General features: G+C 46.6%; 1 protein-coding gene across 5 annotated transcripts in view; it reads right to left on the bottom strand.

Moving 5' to 3' along the window:
• The window catches only part of Rab27a (RAB27A, member RAS oncogene family), a 53895-nt gene that overhangs the window by 22200 nt on the left and 5496 nt on the right, over positions 1 to 26199 (bottom strand). Inside the window, exons 1-2 of one of the 5 annotated variants that reach the window (XM_063266033.1) lie at positions 23358 to 23531; positions 145 to 319 (exon numbers count right to left, since the gene is read on the bottom strand). In XM_063266033.1, coding sequence (XP_063122103.1) covers positions 145 to 297 — 153 coding nt within the window. In that variant the 5' untranslated portion in view covers positions 298 to 319; positions 23358 to 23531. 5 annotated transcript variants of the gene reach the window in all.

Genomic DNA, 26199 nt, shown 5'->3' with positions numbered 1-26199 from the left:
GTGCTGGGAATTGAACTCAGGGCCTCTGGAAGAGCAGTCAGTGCTCTTAACCACGGAGCCATCTCTCCAGCCCCAACCTTTGGCTTCTTAGTCCTGTTAATCTGTTGACTCAGATTAGACTCCTATGAAGGGTGCAGAACTTACCACTCTCTTTTCCCTGAAATCAATGCCCACTGTGGTGATGAATTTGGAGTTGAACTTCCCATCAGTGTACTGGTACAGTACACTGGTCTTCCCCACTCCAGAGTCTCCCAAGGCCAAAAACTTGATGAGGTAGTCATAATCTCCATCCGACATGATGGAGGCCTCTCTGCTTTACCTGTAAGGCACAAAGAAACAGGGTTAGTAAAGTCCACCAGAAATACTATAATTAGAGCTGGTAGGATGGTTCAGTGGATGAACCCATTTGCCATGCAAGGCTGACAACCTGAGTTATTCCTGGAGCCCATGTAAAGGTAGAAAGAAATCCACAAGGTTGTCTGCTGATGTGTGTGTTGTAGGTAAGCATATACACACATGCGCACACGCACACACACACATACACACATACACACACATACATACACACACACAAATTTTTAATTAAGGCAATATTAGAATTTTCCATTATTAAAGTAATAATATTTTATTCAATAAGAATTTGTTTGCATGCTTCGTTGGGGGTTTTGTCCATCTGTCTGTCTGTGTTGGTGATTTCTGTTTATTTTTGAGGGAGGTCTCAGGTACTTCAGGTTGGCCTAGACCTCCTGATCTTCCTGCCTCCACCTCCCCAGTGCTTGGATCACAGACAGGATGCACCACCGAGCCTGGCTTTCCACAAGTGCTCCTGTGCAACAGCCTGTTCTAGAGTCCATGAGTGAAGGTAATGAAATGTTCGCTGTCCCCAAGAGATGCTCTTGGAAACGTAAATAACAGTCTAGGGCTTGGGGGTTTGTTTGTTTGGGGTTTTTTTTTTTTTTTGGTGGGGTGGTCTTTTGAGGTGGGGTTTCTCTGTGTAGCTCTGGATCTCCTAAACGCAACTGTAGAACTATAAAGAAGGAAACGCCAAGTGGGAACGTCCATCGGACAGTTAATCACAGTCATGGCAGACCTCATAAAACAAAAGCTGGTGAACCAAAGAAGGGGCAGATGGGTGTGTGTTGCACACGGGCAATCCTAGCAATCTAGAAACAGAGGCAGGAGGATTGCTCGTGACTTTAGGGCTAACCTGGTCTATACAGTGAGTTCTCCCTCAACCAGGGCTACATAGTGAGACTGTCTCCAATACGAGAAAGGAAAGAGAAATGAGAAGAGAGAAGCCTAAGGAGGGGAGAATAACACACGGTGGGACATGCCTGTGACCCTGGGGCCTGGAGGGGTACAGGAGGAGCCTGAGTCGGAGGCCAACCTCAGTTGAGATGCTGCTCAATGAGCATATGTGCAAACAGAGACGGATGGGACAGGATATAAGTAGTGACTCCCACAGCTCAGTGGCTGCAGGTCAACTTTTCCTGGCCTCTCCCTCTTTCCACTTGGACTTTAAGTAATTTCATTTGTTTTATTCATTTTCATATTCATGGGAAATGGTTCAGTCCATAAAGCACTTCCTGTGCAAGTGTGAGGGCCTGAGGTCTGACTCCCTGGCACCCACATGGTGAAAAGGCAGGTACATCCCTAACCCAATCACACAGTGTGGGGATACACAGATCTGGCCAGCCAGTCTAATGGACTGGTGAGCTCCAGATTCAGTGAGAAACCCTGTCTCAAAAGATAAGGTACAGAGGGCTGGAGAAAGACACCTCGCACCAACCTCTGATCTCCATATGCACACGTGCACACACACACACACCAAGACTGGTGGCACAGGCTTTTAAACTCAGCAACTGGGAGGCAGAGACAGCCAGATCTCTGGACTCAAAGCCAGTCTGGTCTTCAGAGTTAGTTCAAGGAGCCAGGGCTACACAGAGAAACCCTGTCTTGAAAAACCAAAAGAGGAGAGGGGAGGAAGGGGAGGAAGGGGAGGAGGGGGAGGAAGAGGAGGACGGTGAGGAGGGGGGTAGGAAGAAGGGAGGAAGAGGGGGAGGGAGAAGGGGAGGAGGAAGAAGAAGGAAAGGAGGAGGGGAGGAGGAGGAAATAAGACACTTGTAACTCACAGGTCAAATAGGTCTGATGGCTTCTGTATACTGTTATTATTATTTCCTACTAATTGGTCAGAGTGCCTAGCTGTCACACTCTCTCAGGAAGTGGGTCCCATAGTGGAGTAGAAACTGTAACCCACAGCTAAATTCACCTCCTCCTGGGTTTTCTAACAGGAAGTGCTCAAAATTCTTCATGATCAACTGGCACAAACTCCACTATGAAGGAGAAAATGTCATCGTCCCCAGCAGTACCCATCCATGGATGCTTTTCTCCTTTGCTCAGCTTTCACGATCAGCTTCTACCTTTTCAACAGATGCAATGCACAATTCCAGTCCAAAGAGAAGTGAGTCTCACCGCGTATGAGGGGAGCTGTGGGGGCGGGGAGGACACACTTCCGATCCCAGGGCTAGGGAGGCAGAGGCCGGCAGATTTCTGAGTTCAAGTCAGCCTACATAGTGGTCTATGTCGCATTCCAGGCCAACCAGGGCTACATAGTCACACACACACACACACACACACACACACACACACACACACACACACACACACACACACTCACCCCTCTCCAGGAAAGCCCTACATACTCTCACTTCGCATGTCAAGTGCTAACAAACTCTCTGATAATCAGAACAATGACCTTCTGTCCCACCCACAGAGATACCTCTTCCTGCCCACGAAAGATGGGGTCCGCCCATCCACGCACACATCAAAGGCCCGCCACGCTGCTCTGTTCCCTCACTCTAGGCTCAACACTAGGTGCTTCCTGTATGCAGGAATTAGTAGACCACAGGCAACGATCTTCCTTCTTCAAGCTCACCTCATCTACTCCTGCCTAACACCTCAACTTAGTGACTAATAAAAATCCCAAATCCTCAGCCCCTAGAGCTGCTGTAACGAACTTCCCAGACAGCCCCAGTGCAGACCTGTGACCTCATACTGCAGGCATGACTGGTCCTGTGGATAAGGGCAGAGCCTCTACAAACATTCGCAGTTCTGTTTGCAGGATATAAAGGGTGACCCTTTACTGCGGGGTGGCTGTCTGTGTTTCTTCTTGCAGAAGTAGGACTCTGGATTAATGGGCTCTTCAAATGAGGACCACGTGAGGCTAGAGTCTGATTTCATGCTGTACAGAAACAGGAGCTAAGACTTGAAAGCAGTGCCAGATACGCTCCAGTCAGTTGGAAGCGGGTAGGTGGGTGGTTGGGGGTTCAAGCTGAAGCAAAGGGGTCCAGTTCTGCAATAGGAGTGACAAAGGCCCTGTTAATCGGTTTTATTTGTTATTTATGCTAATTTGTGAAAAGCTGGTCAGTCATGTACCTACACTTTAGTTTATTTTTTAATTTATAATCAGAGTTTTGCTGGGTTGTTTTTTGGGTTTTTTGTTTTGTTTTGTTCTTTTTATTTTATTTATTTATTTTTTATTTATTTTTTTTTTTTTTGAGATGGGTTTTTCTGTGCAGCCCTGGCTGTCCCAGAACTCTCTGTAGACCAGGCCAGCCTCAAACTCACAGATCCACGTGCCTCCTGAGTGCTGGAATTAAAAGCCTGTGCCACCATTACCTGACCAGACTATTTTTATTAATGATGTTGCCTGTTTTGTTTTGTTTTGTTTTTTTTCAAGACAGGGTTTCTCTGTATAGCCCTTACCATGCTAGAATTTGCTGTGTAGACCAGGCTAGTCTCAAACTCAAAGATCTGCCTTCCTCTGCCTCCTGGGATTAAAGGTGTGTACCACCATGTTGGCCATGTTTTGTTTGTTTGGTTTGCTTTGTTTTTAAGTTAAGAAAATGTGAACCCTAGAGAGATGGCTTACTGGTTAAGAACGCCTGCTGCTCTTACAGAGGACCTGGGTTTGGTTCCCAGCACCCACATCAGCCCCTCACAACCACCTGTAAATCCAGCTCTAGGATCTGATGCCCCCTACTGGCTCCTTCAAACACTGCATGCAGGTACAAACCCATACACACAGAAATAAAAAAGAAATTTAAGATCTTTTAAAAAAGAAAGGACAGTGATAATACACCACCTCACACAACAGCCCTGAGGATGGAAAGGCCTGCTGTCTGTGGGGTACCCAGCATTCAGTGAGGAAATGCCCAGAACCTCATCTACACTAGGAAGATTACTTAATTCACCAAGCTAAGATGTGCTGAGAGCATGGGAACCTTGGATCACATATCTGAGTCCCCCTTTCCTGGAGGAAGCACTGTTTCAAAGCCTCCATCAGGATCCAAAGCTCCAGACACCTCAGAGTGGACACATTCCCACTCAGTTGGCTTCTGCCTCGCCCTCCTTACACAAATATTTTCTCAAAGTGCTCCCCACCCTCACTCTCGTCAGGCTAACAATAGAAAGCACAGAACACCCATTTCCTCAACAAGAACCGCACGCTAGATAAGTGCCTGAGAGGCAAAGAGCTTCCTTATTTAAGAGAGAGAGGGGGGGGGGGGGGCCTGGTGGTGCAAGCCTGGAATCCCAGCTACTCCAGAGGCTAAGGTAGAAGGATAAATAGGCAGCCTGGGCAATTTAGTGAGACCTCCACGTGAACTAGACAGTAAACAGGACCCTGAGGATACAGTGTGAGGGTAGAGCACCTACCTGTCTAAAAGTTCGAGGCCTTAGGTTTAATTCCTAGTACCAAAACGAACAAAAACACAAACAAAAACTCTCAACATAGCTACATTGTTTTCCAGAGAGTAAATGAGGAGAGCCGTTTCAGTTCAGACAAAAGGAGATGAGCTTTAGTAGATCCTGCCCTCAACCCTGAGGTTCAAGACGCTGGTGCAGGACAGGTTGCTGGGCTGCATAGCAAGGCTGTTTCAAAGGAAAAGGAAAGAGCAGCACTGCTGGACAGCTGTCGTACGCCACAAACAGCACTAGACGTAGGTGAGTTTACTTATCATCCTTAGAGCTATAGATTTCCAACAGAGAGTGTGCCTTCCTGTGTAGGGTTTGCATGGGTGCAAATCCTAACTCTTCCTCTTCTGCCTAAAGCAGTTCCGTCCCAGGGCTTAAAAGTGACCTCATCTCTTCATCTGTAAAAACAAGTGCAACAGCCACGATTTCCACTGAGCTGCTCCCGATAAACGCCCTGACAATAAGCAACTTAGGGGAATCCAAGTCCTTTTCTATTTTTACTTTTTATTTTAAATATTTTGTTGGATGTTTTTTCAATTGGATATTTACATGTCAAATGTTATACCCTTTCCCAGTTTCCCGTCCATAAACCCCCATCCCATCACCTTCCCCCTGCTTCTATAAGGGTGTTCCCTCTCCCTACCCCCTACCCCGACATTCCCCTACACTGAAGAATCGAGCCATGGCAGAACCAAGGGCTTCTCCCCTTGTTGCCCAAAAAAGCCATCCTCTGCTATATATGCAGCTGGAGCCATGGGTCTGTCCATGTGTACTCTTTGGATGGTGGTTTAGTCCCTGGGAGCTCCGGTTGGCATTGCTGGTATTGCTGTTCTTATAGGGTTGAAACCCCTTCTGCTCCTTTCGGCTTTTGAGATTATAATTATAGAATTTCTCCCTTCCCTTTCCTCCAAGCCCTCCCTTATGTCCCACCTTGCTCTCTTCTTTCATTAAGTGTTACTACATACATATGTGTATGTGTGTATACATTTTAGCTTGAAATTCTAGATGGCAGTCCATCATTTCAGGAAGTGACAATGGCAGGAACTGGAAACAGCTAGTCACACCACATCCATGTCAAGAGCAGAGAGGAAATGCATGCTTGCATGCTTGGTGGTCAGCTTTTCCCCTACCCTTGTACAGCCTAGGGTTCAAACCCAGGGAATGGCTTAGCCCTATCAGTTAAGGTAATCAGGACAGCCCAGCACAGACTTGCTCATGGGCCACATAATCCCTCGCTGAGACTCTTCCCAGGTGTCAACTTGACAAGTAAAGCCAGCCATCGTAAGAACCCTAGGAAGTACGGAGACATGACTCACGCACTGAGGTAACTCACAGAAAGATTTCAGTCAAGTGATTGATTCCAATGTTCAATCATTGCAACTTATTAGCAGTGAAGAGAGTTCTTTTTTTTTTCTATTTATGTTTTGGGGTGCAGAAGAGCACATGTGGAGGCCATATGCAAAGGTTGGTTCTCTCGTCCCACCATGTGGGTTCCAGAAATCGACTCAAGCCATCATGCTTAGCAGCGAGCACCTCTGCCCAGGAAGCCATCTTGCCTGTCCTAGCAATAAGGGGTGTGTCTAGTTGTTGCCGTTTAGGGAGAAATCTCACTGTGTAGCCTTGGCTGTCACAGATCTCACTACATACACCACTCCAGCCTCACCCTCAGAGACCTGCCTGCTCCAAACTCTGAGTGCTAGAATGCAAGGTGAGTGCTTGCACGTCCAGCCTACCGGATGTTTTTCATTTTAAGCCTCCCTCCTCCTTTTCCTTCTTTAGTGGTATTGAGGATCAAATTAGGGCCTTGTGAGCGTTAGGCAAGCTCTACCACCGAGCTACAGCCTCGGTCCTCGAACCTATTCTTACTCTTAATACAGTCTGTGCCTGAATGCTCAGAGAGACACACAGGGTCAGTGTGAGGGGAAACCAGCTTGAAGAAAACCTAAATGCTGTCAGTTCCAAATTCCACTGAGAATTTCTAAAGTGTAGCCATCCCTTAGCAGTTGACCCCGAGGACTAGGAAGTGGTAACATGGGCTGCAGCAAGATAGGGAAGGAGAGGCCGTTAGACCTTTCCTGAGTAGATCTGGAAGATGGTTGTCTATGACTCAGAGACATTCATTAGCTTTTTATCTCAGTGTGGACTGTCCTCAAGGGGCAATATCTATCACTTATTGCCAAAGCCTCTTTGAGGATCAGAATATGCATATATATTGGGATTTGGGAAATTTACCAAAATCGGGAGTGAGTGTAGTACTTATGGTTTGTGACAAGTACCTCTTGCTTTATACTGTCTAATGGGAGGAGGATACAACTTTCCATGTGTAGAGTAGAGGTGTGGCTGATTGACTTCCTGAGTAATACCTTAAATAACACAGTGCACACAGCCATATGTCACTGTCATGAAACACCAGCCCACGACGGAGCATGCCTCCTTATGAACCTTGAAGCTGGGCTGTCTCCAAGAATTTGATAAAAAAAAAAAAAAATGAAGAAGTGCAAAGTCTACTCCCAGTGGGTGGCTGCTTTCTCTGGTGACTACGGAGACAGTGAAGAACAGGGCCCAGAGCCAGGATCCTCTACACGGTGACAGACACCACACCCTCCTGGGTAAAGGGAGCAGCAAAAAGTCTGGGTGTGGTGGATGAACTAAGTTAGAGCTGCTCATCACTTCAGGCAAGTCGGGGCTTGAAGCCCATGTTACGGCTGTAAGCCTGGTGCTTTTCCCCACAAGCTAAAGGACGGCCCTTGAACGACATTTCTCAAAGATAGGACAGAAAACATTCTCCAAGCCTGGAAATACAGGAGCAACCTAAGTCACCTGGAATACAGGCTACCTGCAAGTCCGTCTGCTATCCATGGGCTCTGAGGCTACCGAATGTGGGGGTGATTAGTTAAGCTAATGACCACCAATGACCCCACCCTGAGCCTGCTGCTCAAGGCAGAACTGTTAAGAGGCAACACCCAAAGCAGAGGGCACAGATGGACCTGGAGTTGAAAAGAGAATCTCTCAACACTCTACAACACAAAGGCTTTTCTGAAACCCAGATGGGGATTCTGAGCGGATTCCTCTTGGAACAGGGGCTGGGGGATGAAGCGCTGCTCCACGCAGCCGCAGCGCAACGATGGCGGCGGTCTGCTAGGGACGTGCACCAGATCAAGAAGCAAGCCCTCAACTCTGTGAAGGGGCAACGCTGCTTCTCTTGTTCTAAGAAAAATGCCTGAGTAATGAAAGCAGTCATACAAAGAACCCTGAGTTGTCAGTATAACTGAGAAAAGGGCCTCATTTAAGAGTTAACTTTTTGAGAAAATGAGTGTTGTGCATTTCTCATCTACAGAGGGCTTGGGTCCTGGGTATTTAACACCCAGCTCTTTGGCACCCCTTCATTTACACACCAGGGTGTTACTTTCGCCATTTTCTAAGGAGTGGTGTTTCCAGTACGCTGTAATCAAATCTGACTTCTTCAGCATGAGATCCAAAGTAGGCTTTGAGTTCTCTGTGCTGAATCCTGCACTCCTACCCTAACACCCCACCCCTAAGGAAAAGCTGCTCACAAAGGAGGCTCTGGTGGACCATATACAGCTTCCCTCCCTCACATCCTAACCAACCTCCCGAAACAGAGCTGGTCTGCATCCATGGAAACAGGCTCTTCAGGCCCCCACACACACACACCCCACCCCCAGCAATCAACATTTCCAGATGGCTTTCACTTGTCACACACCTGCCTGCATTGCCACACACACTCACATTGCTCTCTGACAGCAAACCTGAGCTCCCTCTCCATGAGTTCATCCGCTGTCTTCTTCATCTTTTGGCTCTCTTGTCCCACATTCCCCAGATTTTCTTCCCAAAAGCTGACCTAGGAGTTACGCCAACATGTGCTTTCTGAAAACACAGTGAGCTGCTGGGCAAACTTTACATGCTCAACCCTTCTCAGTAAGTTCCCACAAGGCTGGGTCTCTAGGAAATCCTTCTTTTCCATTAAGAGATCGTTTTCCCCTCACTATGGATGAAGGGGAGCACCTCAGAGACTCAAGCTTCTCAACATTGTGCTGGTTTGGGGTTCACCATGACATAACAGAGAAGGCAGTAGGTGCACCTATCATAAACTTACCCCACAATGGCTGTAAAGATCTCCACCACTCACCAACCCAGTTCTTATAAAAGATAAGGAATAAAAAAATGTGATAGGCTCAGAAAATCAATCTGTTCTCTAGTGTTTAAACGCCACTAAAATAGAATTCTTTAAAAAAAAATTGGATTCTCAATCATTATCTGAAAAGAAAACATTTTAGAATAACATTTTGAAAACAGCTCTGGACCTGAAGAGGTGGTTCAGGGGCTTAGAGCATTTGTGCTCTTGCAGAGGACCCAGGGTTGATTCCCAGCGTTCATATGGTGGCTCACAACCATCTATAATTCCAGTTTCAGGGGATCTGACACCCTCTTCTGACTTCTAATGGCTGCAGACAAAACATTCATAAACATAACATAAATCTAAAATTTAAGAAAACAGCTTTGGGGGCTGCGGATTTAGCTCAGTGGTAGAGCGCTTACCTAGGAAGCGCAAGGCCCTGGGTTCGGTCCCCAGCTCCGAAAAAAAGAACCAAAAAAAAAAAAGAAAAGAAAAGAAAAGAAAAAGAAAACAGCTTTGATAAGGTGGGCATGGTAGAGCACATCTTTAATCCCAGCTCTCAGGAGATTCCAAGCCAAACTGGTAGTCTACGGGACAAGTTCCAGGGCTACACTAAGAAACTCTGTCTCAAAAAATAAAACAACAACAACAACAACCATGACTTTTCATTAGTAGCATGGGTGAGACTCATGGGTGGGACTTAGAACCCCAAGCCTCTGTCATTAGCCAGCACCAAGTCTTCTAGACTCTCTGTTTTCTCTACAATACATATTTAATTACCCCCCAAACATCATAGACTTTAATAGATGAGTTCAAAAGAATGAAAATAAACTTACCAAGAGGACAGGGCCTAATCAAATACACTCCTCACAGTATCTAGGCAGACTCTCTCCCCTCTGTCTACTTTTCCTATGTAGTTGCGGGTTCTTGGAATTGACTGTTTGCCTGTCTATCAGCACCTGTTTATAGACCGGGCGTGCCTGGCGTTCACTTATGCAGAGCCAAGGAGGAGCGAGGCACCACCACCCGCTCATTTCCATCAGCCTGTTAGACTGCAGTGTACACTCTTGTTGTTGCTTTTGGTTCCTAACTCTACCTACCGCCTGGTAATCAGCAAATGTCGCCTGCATGACACCAAACTTGGAGGAATTTCAGATGATTTTTGAATTATGTTTTGATTGTGGTATATCACAGGTGAGTACTAATACTTTGAACAAGAACGTCCCCCATAGACTCAAATTTGAAAATCTGGTTCCCAGCTGCTGGACTGTTTAGGAAGGATTAGGAGGTAAGGCCTTGTTGGAGGAGGTGTGTCACAGAAGTGAGGTTTCAAACGCCTACTCCAAGCCTAGTCTGTGGCTCACTCTGCCTGCAACGTGTGGCTCAGATGTAAGGATCCTCTATAGAATCAGCCAATGCTCTTAACCACTGACCACCTCTCCAGCTCTCCAGCCTGGGAAAGGCGGATCTTTAACTTGTGCTATTATTGAAACTTCTCAAACACATGTTTCAAGTTGAATTATCTTTCCCCCAAATTGTCACAGGAAAGTACTAACTTGCAGTGTCTCAGGATATAACCTCTTTTCATCACTAGGACCTCTAATGGAGGTAGACAGATGTTAAAGAGATCAGTAGGGTGAGTCTGAGTCCGAGTTTGAGGCCAGCCTGATCTACAAAGCCAGTTCCAGGACAGCCAGGGCTACATAGAGAGATCCTGTCTGGACAAACCAAAAAGAAAGAAAAGAAAATCTAATTGGTGAGATGGCTTGCCTCCTCAGACTTGGAGGCCTGAGTGCTAGCCCCAGAAGTCATGTAACATGAGGGCACGGGAGCAGACAGCTGTAATCCAGCCCTGGGGAGGCAGAGAGAGGATCCTGGTGTGCTGGTCAGCCAGCTTTAACTAACTTATGAGCTTCAGGCTCCATGAGAGACCTTGTCTCAAAACAAAGTGAAAGCCATAGAGGAAGATATCTGCGGTTGACCTCTGGCCTCCGGGAGCACAAGCATTGGAACACAGAGGAAATTGGGTCCCCAGCATGCATAGAGGGAAGACAACGTGAGGACTCATGAGCAAAGGTCAGAAATGGAGTCTCCCTCGACACTCTCAGGAGGCCCCATCCCACCCTGATCATGGGTGACAATACGTTCACAAGTTGGAGGGCCACCTACATCAAACAGCCCCAAAGTGCCAACATTTACATTAGGCTCAGACTTCCCCCCCTTCCAAGCTCTGAAATAGAAGCCTGTCCTTTCAAACCTAACAAAATTAACCATTTCAGTGCCTGGAAGTTGGCATGGCAGATCTCGGAAACATGAGAAAAAATAAGACCAGATGCAAACCATACCTGAGTTAGGAGGGAGCCCAGTTGTGTTTTTAAACCTTTGGTCTGGAGTCGCCAACACACCAACTGACAACTCAGAATCACATCTCTCGGTCTCCAAGGTCACACTGAATCTCGCATTACAACAAAGAGAACCGGTAAAGGCCAAACAGCCTGCTTAGGAAAGTTTCTCTAAAGACTCCTTTGAAAGCTGTCTATCCTACAGGCCTGTCCACGGAAACCCACAGTCTGGCTAATGAGTCTCAGCTGCTTGTCATGCGGCTGGGCCAAGCAGTCAAGTGATTTCCCCGGGTCAGGCTTCTTAGATCCAAACCAAAGGCTCTCACATAGAGCAGACTTAACTGTGCCTGGGATTTGGGGGCAGTGCTACATTCTTACTTTCCTCCACCCACCAAGAAAGCACATTTGCTTTCGTAACTGCCGTTTCTTTACAAATGCAACGCTTGGTTCAAACAGACAGAAGAGCAGGCACAAGTGGCCAGCCAGAGACAAATCACTGCCTCCACCTGCTCCAGGCCTTCAGCTCCACTGACAAAACATTCTCCAGAGGAGTCTATTCTGACACCCACTAGCACCTCAGAGTCAGCCCGAGTTCCACCTGCCCTCAGAGTGCCTACCTTGCTCTCCTTCCTGCTGCAGACCTGCCTCTCCTCAATCTTCAGTAATTAAGGGTCCTCAGTGGCCCCTCCCTCTACTCCTCTCTGATTTCCAATTGGCCATATCTTTCCTGCTTTCACCCTCGTCTGTTTTAAAGTTTTATTTCTGGTCTGGATGGCCGTGACTAAATGCTTATTTGTTATTCTGGCTGCAAACGTGTCCACACCTCTGATCCAGGCCCTTCATGGAACTCAAATTGTTCTTTCCACAAGCTCTTCCTCCATAAAACCTGGGGGGAGTGGGAGAAGACTCTGCAGTTAGGGCAGTTAAGAGCCTACAGGGCTCTTGCAGAGGATGTGAGCTGCTGGGTGGGTCCTGGGAACTGAATCCAGGTCCTCTGCAAGAGCAGTATGTGCTCTTACACAAAAAACAAAAACAAATTCTTTAAAATTTTTATTTAGTTGTGTGTGTGTGTGTGTGTGTGTGTGTGTGTGTGTGTGTGTTGTCATTGTGTGCATCATGTGTGTGCAGGTGCCTGAGGAGATAAGAGGAGGGTTTCAGATCTCCTAGAATTACAGGTGGTTTTGAGTGTCCCAATGTGAAGTGAACCCAGGTTCTCTACAAGAACAGCAAGTGCTCTCAACTACTGAGCCATCTCTCCAACCCCAAATAAATAAATGTGAGACACACACATCTAAAAATGAAGGACAAAGACAATACGATCATAAGATGTTTGACAAAGATCAACCTTTTCATGACAAACACTGTCAAGAAATTAGTTATAGGGGGATCCCCCTCACCACAGCCACGACACATGAGACACAAAGCCACATCATCTTAGGGTTGAGCCGCAGAAAACCTTCTTCACAGCCAAGGCCAAGACAGATGCCCACACTCACCGCTGCCCTTCAGCGTGTCTCTAGGTCATGGCTGGATCAACCAGGCAAGGGAGAGAAGCTAGAGCATCCCAGTAGGAAAGGAGGAGCTGAGGATAAAGCTCGCAGCGGAGTGCTCGCCCTGAATTCAAGACCCAGCACTTTCCAGATTATAAGTAAATAATCTGTCTTTGGTGGCAATATGAGCCTATGTACAGAGAACTCTAAAGATTATATATATGCTCATCATACACACACGCACACATATATATACACACACACTCATATATACACACCCATACACACACACACACACATGTAAACACACATGCTCATGCACACACATACACACACTCTTATGGCAGCAATTGACTAGGAAGATGGAACCTGGCCATGGCTATGCACATTTATAATCGGAGTACTCACAGCCTGAGGTGAGAGGACTATCCCAAGTCTCAGCCTGGCCTGATCTCAAACAAACAAAAAATACAACACAACAAAACAAAACCCAACAAACAAAAAAGGAAGGTGGCATTGCACTTCCTGGTTTCAAATTATTACAAAACTAAGGCTAAGCATGGTGATGCATGCCTTTGATCCCAACACCAGGAGGCAGAGGCAGGATCTCTGTGACTTCAAGCCTGGCCTGGTCTACAAATTGAGTTCCAGGACAGCTGGCACGACATAGAGAAACCCTATCTCAAAAACAAAACAAAACAAAACAAAAACAAAGAAAACCTAAAAGTATTACAAAACTACAGTAGTTAAAACAGAACGGCACTGCCATGACAAACACACAGATTAGAGGAGTAGAGGAGAGAACTCAGAAACAAACTCACACTATGGTTGCTTAATTTCCACTGAAAGAGCCAAGCAGAGCAAATGGATTAGAGACTCCTCGACAGTGTGGAGAAGATTGGCTATACGCAGGCACAAGAGTTAAATTACAGAAGCATCAACTTAACATAGACTAAAGTCTTTTTATTCCCTCCCAACAGCTCTTACTTTACTCAGATAACAGCCTGATTTACCTGGTCCACAACATCCAAATAAGAACTCAAAATAAATCAGACGGTAAAGACTGATCTTCAAACATCATCACCGTGATCCCATGTCTGCCAATGATCTCTCCTACATAGAACCACATTCATACCTCCGTGGCCCCCGAAATATACAGCACAGCATCCTTAACTGGGAGCTGTTTGAAGCTCTCGGTTTTGGCTTAGCACTTTGGACCCCGCCCCCCACCTACAGGCTCTAAATAGCTGTAAGGAGCTCAGATAGAGGTGATGAAACAAACTCAACCTGGGCATAACACGGGCCATCCAGGCTTCCATAAGTCACAGCAGCATTCACCAGTACAGGGAGGGGGTGGGGTGGGGAGGGGTGGGAGGGTTAAGGTGGGGGTTAAGGTGGGGGGTTAAGCTTCTCAATGTTATGGGTCTAATGTGGAAAGTCTGTCATCCCAAACTTGGCTGACTCTGGAATAAAAGAGAGACTTAAAATTGTAAAAATCCTAGAAGAAACCAGAAAAGGGAAAAAAAAAAGGAAAAAGACAGGTAGCTTAAGAGCTTAAGTCTTTAGTTGCAGGAGGACTTAGGACTGCTAGGCCAGCCTGTGCTACATAACAAATCCTAGACCAGCTCAGGCTACACATTGAGAAACCCTGTCTCAATATAAAACTAAACAAAAACTTCTAATGTAACTTGTCCATGGAGAGGGAAGGGACAGAAGTTGTCTATGTGTGAGAGAGGTGTCTGGGAAAAAGAACTAACCATTCTTATTCCTCCAGAGAGTGCCAAGAGACAACACCTAGGCATGAGGGGAAATGTGTGTCATTTAGAGTCTGCATATGTGAGGATCGGCAAAGCCAGCAGACTGGGTAACAAGTGAGCTGGAAACATCTGGAAGTGGAGAGCCTGCTGGTTTGTTTTCAAATATAAGCCTTGTAGAACAATATTTGTATATAATCTTGACTTTAAAATTAATTAACGCAAAACAAAATGTGTTTGTTTTCCTTGAATGATTTGGGACATCATATAAGACATTCCAAACTGGCCACACTGTATCTCCAGGATTGAGTACCTACCCTGATGGAAGACTGACTGGCTTTGATGTAGAAGCTCACCACTTTGAGAAAAGTATCCAACCTTTCTGTCTCGCTGTCCCATCCGTAAAACAGGAAAGCTGATAGGATTGCGTTATACAGACTGGATTATGCAATGCCTATGAAGTGCTGAAAGCCGTTTGTGGGAACAGTGTGACATGGCCCGCTGGGGACAGGTGACATAGCTAAAGACCTGAGTTTGATCCCTGGGAATCCCATGGAGGAAGAAGAAAATCAATTCCTTCATACATGTGGAGTGGCACAAAAGAGCCAGTACACATGTGTGCATGCAGGAACACTCACTCACATAAAAAAAAAAAGTTTTAAAAACTTTTTTTAAAAAAAAAATCTGCTGGGTTGGGGATTTAGCTCAGTGGTAGAGCGCTTGCCTAGCAAGCGCAAGGCCCTGGGTTCGGTCCCCAGCTCCGAAAAAAAAAAAAAAAAGAAAAAAAAATCTGCTTTGGGCTGGAGAAATAGCTCAGCAGTTAAGAGCACTGACTGCTCTTCCAGAGGTCCTGAGTTCAGATGGTTGTGAGCCACCATGTGGTTGCTGGGAATTGAACTCAGGATCTCTGGAAGAGCAGTCAGTGCTCTTAACCGCTGAGCCATCTCTCCAGCCCGAGGTCCTGAGTTCAAATCCCAGCACCACATACATGGTGGCTCACAACCATCTGTAATGAGATCTGATGCCCTCTTCTGGTATGTCTGAAGACAGCTATGATATATTTATATATAAAATAAATCTTTGTAAATAATCTGTTTAGGGTGAGGTATATGATTAGTAATAGCCATTGTCACAAAAGCTAATTTGCCTCTGTAACAAATGACTCCGGGAGACTATTGCTTTTCATGTCTTTTATTGGTTTACATTTCATTTTCCCCTCCCCACCCATGCTGTCAATCAGCCACCTGTCCCTCAACACAGTCATTGTGCCCTTCTAGAACAAGCTCTGCCATCTTCCAAGCATGCTGTTGCTCAGCGATTGGACACCAGGTCACCAGACAGCCCAGCTTATTGAGCAGCGTGTGGCACAGAGGGAAGAGGGCACCGAGACATGTCTCAGAAGTCCTGACTGCATCAGATTGGCAAGTTTCCTTATAGCAGTCATCTGTGTGATGAACAGAACCCTGTGGGCTCACTTCCTCGCTGTCACCTGTGGGTTAGAAGGCAGCTGACATAGCAACCGACTCCCAGTTTGCAAAGACGATCAGATTGAAGTCCATGAAAAGCCCAGGGTTCTGAAAAGCCAACCCTTGTAAAACCAAAGGCAGCTACTATTTTGAAAGAGGGCTGAAGCCTAGATGATACAGTGTTTCCATCATTCCTCACACGCATACTAGCAGTGGCTCCGGCTGCACGCAGGACAAGTAGCTCAATGTAGGGTGGGGAAGCATTCTTTTTTTTTTTAAAGATTTATTTATTTATTTTGTATATGAGTACACTGTAGCTGTCTTCAGACACACCAGAAGGGGACATCAGATCCCATTACGGATGATTGTGAGCCACCATGTGGTTGCTGGGATTTGAACTCAGGACCTCTGGAAGAGCAGTCAGTGCTCTTAACCACTGAGCCATCTCTCCAGCCCATGGGGAAGCATTCTTAGTAAGAAACAGGCAACCTGCTCTGTGCACTGGTGCCTCCCTGGCAGTCAGATGCTAGGTTCCTTTTTTTTTTCTTTTTGGCTTTGTATTTTTTTTTTTTTTCTGAGTTAGGATCTCACTATACAGCCCTGACTGGCCTGGAACTCAACTATGTAGACCAGGCTAACCTCAAATTCACAGAGATCTGCCTGCCTCAGCCTCCCAAGCAGTGGGATCTAAGGCCTGCGCCACCACACCCTGCCAATGCTGGCTTCCTAAGAAACTTTCTCCGTCTCTGTCCTACACAATCAGTGTCAAGATTAAGGCATACTTAAAGGGCTGGAGAGATGGCTCGGCGGTGAAGAGCACTGGCTGCCCTTGCAGAGGACCTGGGTTCCCAACATTGACATGGTGACTCACAATTCCAGGGGATCCAACACCCTTTTCTGGCCTCGAAAGGCTGTGCACACACATGGCAGACAGACAGACAGATATTCAGGCTCACAATCATACACATAAAAATAAATAAATCTAAAAAAAAAGTTTAACAGTTCAGTAACATTAACCACTCTTCTCTACAAAGGCTGGAGTTTGCTGTGTTTTCATGCAAGTTTCCTTTTTCCCCACTGTTGAGAGTTTTAGAGTAGTGTATGTTTGTGTGTGAGTGTATGTTTGTGTGTGAGTGTATGTTTGTGTATGAGTGTGTGTGTGTGTGTGTGTTTTACGGCTTACTACATTTTCATTTGTCTGTTTTGTGTGAAGGTTGTCTGTGTGGTTGCCTACATTGGGGCCTCCTTGTGAAAAAAAAAAAAAGGACAGCTTTAGAGACTTGGTTCTCTTCTTCCCCGGAGTCAGACCCAGGGATCAAACTCAGGTGGTCAGGTTTGGCAGCAAGCAACTTGACCCACTGAGCCATCTCACCAGCCCCTTGTTTCTTCTTTGCTTTTAGATGAGACAGTGTCTCACCGACTTGTCACCTGAAGGTCTGAGTGGGCTGCTTGGCCAACAAACCCCTGTCTCTGTTTCCCCAGTGCTGCGATTATAAGCATACCATTTTTGTTTTGTTTTGTTTTGGTGTTTTGTTTTGTTTTGTTTGAGACATGGTTTCCCTGTGCCCTGGCTGTCCTGGAACTCACTCTGTAGACCAGGCTGGCCTAGATCTCATGAAGATCCACCTGCTTCTGCCTCCCGAGTGCTAGAATTAAAGGTGTACAACACACGCCCAGCTCTGGGAACTGAACCCAGGCCTTTATGCTTGGGCAGTGTGCACTTGATGGATTAGACACGTTCCCAGCACTTCCTTGGGGGATTTATTGTAATGACAGTTTCTAAACTTTCCAATAGGTAGACATTAGTTAGCATGAACTCACACAGGACACCTGGCATCACGCCTGAAGCTGATTTTCAATTTGAGTCTTAACTTTCCTCCTTCACAGCAGTGCCAAGGCATTTTGTGTCCCACTGGGCTGTCAAATGACTCTCTTGTCACTCCCACCTGAAAAACAAAGGCTCCTAACTCTGAGCACACAAAACCCCATTTCTGACCTCAAAGCTGAAGCAATTCACTATTCCACGGATGTCAACTGCAGCTCGCAGGAAGCGAGCTCCCCGCAAACACACGGACAAAGTCGCCATAGGAAGTTACAAAAGTTGGGGCGGGAGGGGGTAAATAACAGAAAAGATCACAAGTTACTCAAAACCAACACATGGCCTGGCCTTCCACAAGAGGCAGCCAGGATGCAGAAGCAGCCAGACATTGGACGGAGACTTCTCTCAGCCACAAAAGCCCCCTCGGTTTGTTCTCATATTCTCCTGCTAGTTTCCCAGTCAGCACCCAAGACCTGTGAGCACAAAACAGCACAGCAAAACCTCGAGAAGCCAATGCTTCAAGAAGTCTGTGCCAACCAGCGAGGGCAGGAGACGGTCCCACATGGGGTTCAGATGCCCATGGGAAGACTCTTCGGGGTCTTTAAGGAAACTCCCAAGCTCTGTGCCCTACCTGGGCCTCTAAATCAGGATTCCAGGGAGACCTAGAAAATCTGCATTTATTACTGGTTTTCCAGGGGCTCCCTGGTGCTGCATAAGGTTTGAGAACCACTGTACTAGGAAGACAATGTGCAGAGCCATGAATGACTAGTTGAGAAGTCTGGAGGTGAAGGCCGTGTTCAACCTCCACCAGCCCCAGGTGCCAATCCGTAAAACAGACCATAGTATCTCCTTGGCAGGATCCCCGTGCAAAATACCAAGTGAGCGCTCCAAGCCCAGTGCCTCACCCACGGCAGGTGCTGGGCAGGACTTTGTCTGCTCTCCACCTTGTGTGATCTTCCTAAGAAAAGATCCTAAGGACAGCCCGGGTTTTGAATAGGTGTTCCCAAGCAGACCAGATGGTGTGCTTACTGAGTTACAGCTCTCACCTTAGTGAGTCACCGACTGCAAAAGCCAAGGACAGCAGTGTTAAGGAAAGATTGGGCTATGACCCATAGACCGTGTTCTTTCAGCTTTGCGGGCACTCGGATTACCCCGGTAGTTTTAACACACAAGCTCTGAGCTAGCCAAGCTTCAGATCCAGCAGCGGCTCTGAGGCGGGGCTGTGAATTTGCCTCCGTGGCACATTCTCAGGTGGTGTTCACTTTGCTGGGCTCAGCTGCACTTATGAAGGGCTTTACTTTGCAGCCCCACATCTAACACTAATTCACAGGACACCACATACCGGAAAGGAAAACTGTGCCTCAGGGTTTCCTGTTTGACACCAGCCTGGCTGGTTACAAGTAAACAGAGCGTAAAGTAACGAGCCAACAATTTTCGAGGCTCTGTGTGCTGCCTCTGCCCTGAAAACCTTTCCTTACTGTTTTCCGAATGATGCTGAGAGATGGGGTTCCGTGTCCCTGGCTCACATTTTCCAAGCCTTAGGTTAGAACCTCAGGGTGGAGAGCATCACTGTGTCCCAGACCTGGCAGGGAAGTCTTTTTTTAAACAAAAGCCGATTGCTTTGAGCTGAAGAGACAGTTCAGTGATTGAGAACAGTTGATGTTTTTCAGAGAACCTGAGCTTGATTCCCAGCACCCAAACCCGACGGCTTGCTTTAGGCCAAGGTTTCCATGCCAAAGAGCCACCTACTGCAGAAGCCGAGATTGGGCTCACACACACCCTCTGTAACTCAGTCCTCGGGCATCCGATGTTCTCTTCTGGCCTCCTCCGGCACTGGACATATATCGCACACATGCATACGTGCAGGCCAAATGCAAAAACACATTAAACAAGCAAACAAATAAAAACGCTGATACCCAAGGACTAACCTCAAACCTAATAGATTACAATCGCCGAAGGAGACACATTAAGTGCTGCCTTTTAAAGAGGCTTTAAAGAGGCGTAAACGAACCTGTCACGTGACTCGCTGTGACCCGCGCTCTGGGTCCTGGCAGCATAAAGCCCTGGGTGGTTCTGCTGCTTTGTCCTCACACAGCTAGTGTTCACAGAAACCCTCTCTCTGTGTCTGTTCTCTGGGCCGGTGCAGGTAAATTTTGTTGTTGTCTAAGAGAATGCCTGAGCTATTTGAGGAGGTAGGTGGAGTGATGGCTCAGTGGGTAGGAACACTGATTGCCTGGGTTCGATTCCCTGCAGCCACATGGTGGCTCCCAACCATCTGTCACTTCAGCTTCAGGATCCAGTGCCCTCCTCAGACTCCCATGGGCACAGGCTAAATGTTCATACACATAGAATAATAAAATGAATCTGAAAAGAAAAAGAATATTCTCTATGTACTAATAAACTCTGGATTGAGTTATTTAAGATAAAGTTCAGGGGCTAAAGAGATCTCTCCACAGTTAGAGTGCGTGGTGTCCTTGCAAAGGACCTAGGTTTGATTCTCAGCACCCACACGTGAGCTTACAACTACCTTTAGTACCAGATCCAAGAGATCTGAAACCGTCTCTGGCCTCTGAAGGCACACACATGGTACACAGTCATACATGCAGGCGGTCACACATAAGCATCCAATAATGTACGATGTAAAAGAGGGAAAAGGAAGCAGATTTCTCCAACTGCCTCATTCACCTGTTAACTTTAACAGCACTCGCCACTTTCTAGGTCCGTGGCTCTCAACTTGTGGGTGGTGACCCCTTTGGAGGGAGTTGCATATCAGATCTCCTGCATGTCAGATATTTACATTACGATTCACAAGTAGCAATATTACAGTTATGAAGTGGCAACAAAATAATTGTATGATTGGGGGGTCACCATATGAGGAACCCTATGAAAGGGTCACAGGATTAGGAAGGCTGAGAACCACTGTGCTAGGTGATTTCTAGGCAGTCAGCCACAGCGGCTCACACAGAGAGCACGCTAGCTGGAAGAGACAGGCCACAAGCGAGATAAACATAAAATAATCTCAAATAGCAATAGATACCATAGAGATAGTAACTCAGGGACAGCACGAAGTGGGCAGAGAGACAACTCTAGCACAAGCTGTCTGTGGGCTGACAGAAAATTCACCATGAAGGACAAATAGAGCCATCGTGGCAGACGCCTCTGGGCAGCTTTACCGTACGTCAAGACCGTAAGATACTTGGTCATTTCAGACAGTTTCAAGGAAGATGCCTCAGCAGTTGGTAAAATCCAATCTGAAAGTCCCTCTCAGGGTTGGGAGGCAGCTTAGGTGGTAGAGTTCTGGCCCAGCTTGCATGCAGCCCCAAGTTCAATTTCTAGCATACCCGGAAGTAAAGGCAGGAGAACTGGAAGCTCAAGGGATACCCAATAGTCTATCTGTAAATAAGTACATGAAAGAATGAATGAATGAATGAATGAATGAATGCCACTTCCTTTGAGCACTCAAACATCACAGTTTTTGGACTGCCTAGACATATTTAAAAGGTTCTTCCAGGAATCCTCCCTGCTGTCAATCACCCAGCAGTATGGTTCCTAGCTTCAGACCTAGGAGACTAAGGGGAAACCAGGCTGAGCCTCATGATTTTCAAGGCCTCTTCCAACTAGATCTAAAGTTACACAATTCTGTCAGTGTAACCAATGAGGTTTCCTCATCTGGGCAGCAGAATGGGCTGAAGAGTTAGGAGAGGGCTTCCATGACTGACTCTCAAATGCAGAAAAACTCCCAGTCAAGCAGAATCAATGCAGACACTGCCCAGTCTCACTATATTCTAAGCTCCATGGCACAAAGCTATAGGTGTCTGCTGGGAATTCAGGAGCACAGACGAGGGCAGACTGAAGACTTGAGGTGTCCACAGACTTTCTCTGCCCAGGTCCCTGTTATATCTCCTTTTAGGGTCACACAAATAGACCTTTCAGGCCAGCCTCCTGCTTGGCCACAAGGCCTACTCCTCTCATGAAATCAACCTGGTTCTCAACAAGGACCCCACTAGTCCTTGAGGGCAGGGCTTTCACACCCCACTGCACAGCAGCAACCCTTGTAAAAATTAAAAACATGTATAGGCAACCCAGAGTGGCGGTGCATGCCTTTAATCCCAGCACTTGGGAGGCAGAGGCAGGTGGATCTCTGTGAGTTCAGTACCAGAGGGTCTCCAAACCGAGTCCAGGACAACCAAAGCTATTACACAGAGAAACCCTGTCTCAAAAAATCAAAACAAACAAAAACTGTATAGGCGTTGTCTTTGTCAGTGTTCTGTTGCTGTGAGGAGATACTGTCACCACGGCAACTCATAGAAAGGAAATCACTTAATTGGGGGCTGGCTTACTGTTTCAGAGGTTTAGTCTATTATCACCAGGGTGGAGAGCATGGCCTCACACGTGGTGCTGGAGCAGTGGCTGTGAGATCCACAGGTCGGGGGGAGCAGGCATGGACATTGCATGGATTTTTGAAACCTGAAAGGCCACCTCCAGTGACACACTTCCTCCAATAAGGCCACACCTACTCCAAGTGTGTATGAGACCAGCTTGGGAGAATAAAAGACCCTGTCTCAGACAGACAGACAGGCAGGCAGGCAGGCGGCAGACAGGCACACAGTGAAGCCCCTGGTGGGGGTGGGGTTGATGACCCTCGTTGCAAATTGCTAGTGTGATCCGTTGCAACAATTTTCAGTGATGTGGAAAAGAAAAGCATCCCAGTGATTCCTGGCAGTTGTGGGTCTCTCGTTTTCAAGCGTGGGACACAGAGATGAGTGGCTTTCCCCAAACAAAGAAAGAAAACAAAGAAAACCCCCACAGTCTACTTTATGGTCTCATGCAGAGCAGGGAGGGATAATGAAGGGTTAGCCTAGTCTCTAATAAGCGAAGCCCAGAACAACCAATCAACAGACTGCTTGGCTACCTTGGGCCCTCTCAGGCTCTTTCCAGAGGCTGCCCCACTGCTGAGCTCTTCCTGTTTAAGTAGGACATGGAACGAAAACTAACACAAGAAATGAAATAAAAAAAAAAAAAAAAACCAAACCCTGCCCACAAATGTGGATAGATATTTTTAATTTCCATATTCCTTTTATTGCAATTTTTTTGTTATTTTGCCTCTCCCCACCACCGACCCCCGCTCTCCCAGCTGAGGACCGAACCCAGGGCCTTGTGCTTGCTAGGAGAGCACTCTACCACTGAGCTAAATCCCCAACCCCTTATTTCAATTTTTTTCAAGTTTTACCTAGGACCCAGGAAGCAATTCAGTTGGTAAGGTGCCTGTCCTCCCACCCTCCCACCCCCTGCCGCACATGGAACTCTGGGTTCAATCCCCAGTACCACATAAACCAAGAACGGTGCCTCAGGCCTGTAATCCTAGCACTTGGGAGTGGGAGGCAGGAGGATCTGACATTGACGGTCATCCTGGGCTATGTAGCAAGTTCAGGCCAGTCTGAGCTATAGGAGACTCTGTCTCACACACACACATCATCCTTAGGTACCCCACACGAGCAGAAGGAGGCTCACAACTAAGCAAGCACGTACGGAGTGGTGTCCCCAAGTCACGAGCAAGAGATTTACATCTATGCATCCAAACAGACTAAAGCTTTACCTCGCGCTTCCCCAGCCAGGCTCTCACTGCGAGGATTAAAGTGCTCACTCTATTATGTTTAACCAGGTGATCGATGCCTTGTCTTGGACTCTAATGATATAAATACGTAGTAGATTAGCGCCCAGGAACACCCGGAGGATCCGCCGCCCACCCCTGTGGTTGGACAACCCTCAGCAAACAAGATAGAACAGACTTTCCTGTTTCTTGGCAACCGATTTTATTACGCTTTGACCTGGCAGCTGGAAGGGCTCAATGTGAATTAACCATCCAGGTTGTGAAAAAAAGACCAGGGACTCTGAAGTACGGTTTCCCTAGCAGCAGACAAAACCGCATCCATTTTCAGGATTACCTCCCAACCTTCCTTCCGACCTTCCCTTAAAAAAAGATTTAGATTTTTTTTTTCTCCATGTGTTTGAGTGTTTTGCTTGTCTGTATGACTTGTACCACATTCACGCCCACGGAAGTGAAAAGGAAGTATTGGATCCCTGGAACTGGAGTTATATACACTTTTAAAAAATGTCCTAAAGTTTGCTTATTTTAAGTGTATGAGTTTTTTGCCTGCATATATGTATGTGGACCACATGCACACTTGGTACCTGAGGAGGTCAAAAGCGGACATTGGATCCTCTGTTACTGGAATTATGGATGGTTTTGAGTCATAACGTAGGTGATGGGAGCCAAACCCAGGTCCTCTAGAAGAGCAAACAGAGCCTGCATACCCCACCCTATGCATCACTTGAGGGAGGCGTTGAGCCACTGGTCCTGGATCTGGCTCTGGCCCCTCCTCCTAGTCTATGTAACTTGGACAGACTGAGCCTCTGTCCAAGGTGGGGATCTCCTTAACTGTGAAAGGCTAAAACAACACTAATGTTCTCTTACTTGCTTCTAGCTCTAGAGTCATTAACAGATTCTCTCCATCACCATGAAGACAGCCACCGAGCCATAGCTCAGCCATTCTTTGAACTATATCATGCATTTCCTGGGTATAAGCGTGACCTCTAACTAGAATGTTTACATTTATATTTTGGAATAAGGCGTGATGGTGCACCCTGCCATAAGGAGGCGGAGTCAGGGAGATCAAGAGCTAGCTTGGACTACATCTCAAGACTCTGATTCAAAAGAAAAAATTAAAGACAGATTAAAACATTTAATCATTTTTATTTGATAAATTTGAAACCCTATCCTTGAATTAGAAGGTTATACAGGCAATGGCAGCACACACCTGTAATCCTAGCATAAATCAGGCACTTAGAAGTTCAAGGGCATCGTCAGCTACACGGAGTTCCAGCCTAGCCTGGTACACATAAGATCCAATTACACAAGAGAGAAAGAAGGAAGAAAGGAGAGAGAGAAAGATAAAGAGGAGAAAAAGAAAGAAGAAAGAGAAAGACAGAAGGACAGACAGACAGAAAGGCAGACAGAAAGAGAGAGAAAAAAGAAAGAGGAAAGAGAGAGACAGACAAGACAGAGACGGAGATGGAGAGGGAGAGGGAGGGAGAGAGAGAAGAGGACAGGAGAGGAGGGAAGGGAGGGAGGGAGAAAATTCCAATCCCTTTTAGGCAAGGCACTCAATTTTAATTGACAATAAATAAAATGTGTTGATGGACCCCAAATAACACAAGAGGATTGATGAGCTGAGTCCCCACGCTGGAGCCCTACCAAGCTAGATGCTCACTGTTCCAGTCCCTCCCCCCAGGACACCGGTTCACTGAAAGCTTTCATCTCCAGTGTCTGCTCTCAGACTAATCAGCTTAAGGGAAGCCAGATCAGCAACTCCAATTTCCTGATCACCAGGTGGAGGAACAAACATGGTCCAAGCAAACCCCAAGAGGCACAGAAAGGGAGTGCTTTTGAAGGGAAGCGCTGCTTCCTCAGGAGCCAATCATATTCTTAACAGGGGCAAGAGAACTTTCTTCTTGAGGGCCCAGGCTTTAAACTGCAAGCATTGTTCTGTCCTTCAGAAACATCAAACCTATTTTAATTGAGAAATATGTTTTATGTGTGTATAACTACCACATATATATGTTAAAATAATTCTTTCCTATTTCATAGTGAATCTATAGAGACACATTTCAAGATAAGTCTTAATAACAAAGGAAGAAAGTACACTCAATTGAAAAAAATCTTACACATAGGTTGGAGAAATGGCTAAGTGGTTAAAAGACTCGGCTATTACTGAAGAGGACCCAAGCTCACCTCCCAGCACTCAGGGGTAGGTATTACTCTTTTTCAAAAAAGAAGAGGTGTGAGAGGAGGAGAAGAAAGAGGAGGAAGAAGAGGAAGGAGGGGGAGGGGGAACTGGGGGAGGGGGAGGGGGGAGGAGGAAGAGGAGGAGGAGGAGGAGGAGGAGGAGGAGGAGGAGGAAGAAGAAGAAGAAGAAGAAGAAGAAGAAGAAGAAGAAGAAGAAGAAGAAGAAGAAGAAGAAGAAGAAGAAGAAGAAGAAGAAATAATCTTGCTAGATGCCTTTAATCCCAGCACTTAGGAGGCAGAACTAGGCAGGTTTCTGTTATAATTTGAGGCCAGCCTGGTCTACATAGTGAGTTTTAGGACATATAGTAAGAACTTGTTTCAAGAAATAGAACAAAACACACAAGGCTTTATAGTATAGCTCTGTGGCAAAGTACTCCCCAGCATGTGGAAGGCCCTGAGCTTCAGTCCCACAAAAAGGGAAGGAAGGAAGGAAGGAAGGAAGGATGGATGGATGGATGGAAGGAAGGAAGGAAGGAAGGAAGGAAGGAAGGAAGGTGGGAGAGGGAGGGGAGGGAGGGAGAGGGGAAGAGAGAGAGAGAGAGAGAGAGAGAGAGAGAAATACATGAAATTAGTTATTGTGGGATGATGTCAC

Source organism: Rattus norvegicus, chromosome 8 (genome assembly GCF_036323735.1).
Source record: "Rattus norvegicus strain BN/NHsdMcwi chromosome 8, GRCr8, whole genome shotgun sequence".
Lineage (NCBI taxonomy): Eukaryota > Metazoa > Chordata > Mammalia > Rodentia > Muridae > Rattus > Rattus norvegicus.
This window is presented reverse-complemented; position numbering and strand designations above follow the sequence as displayed.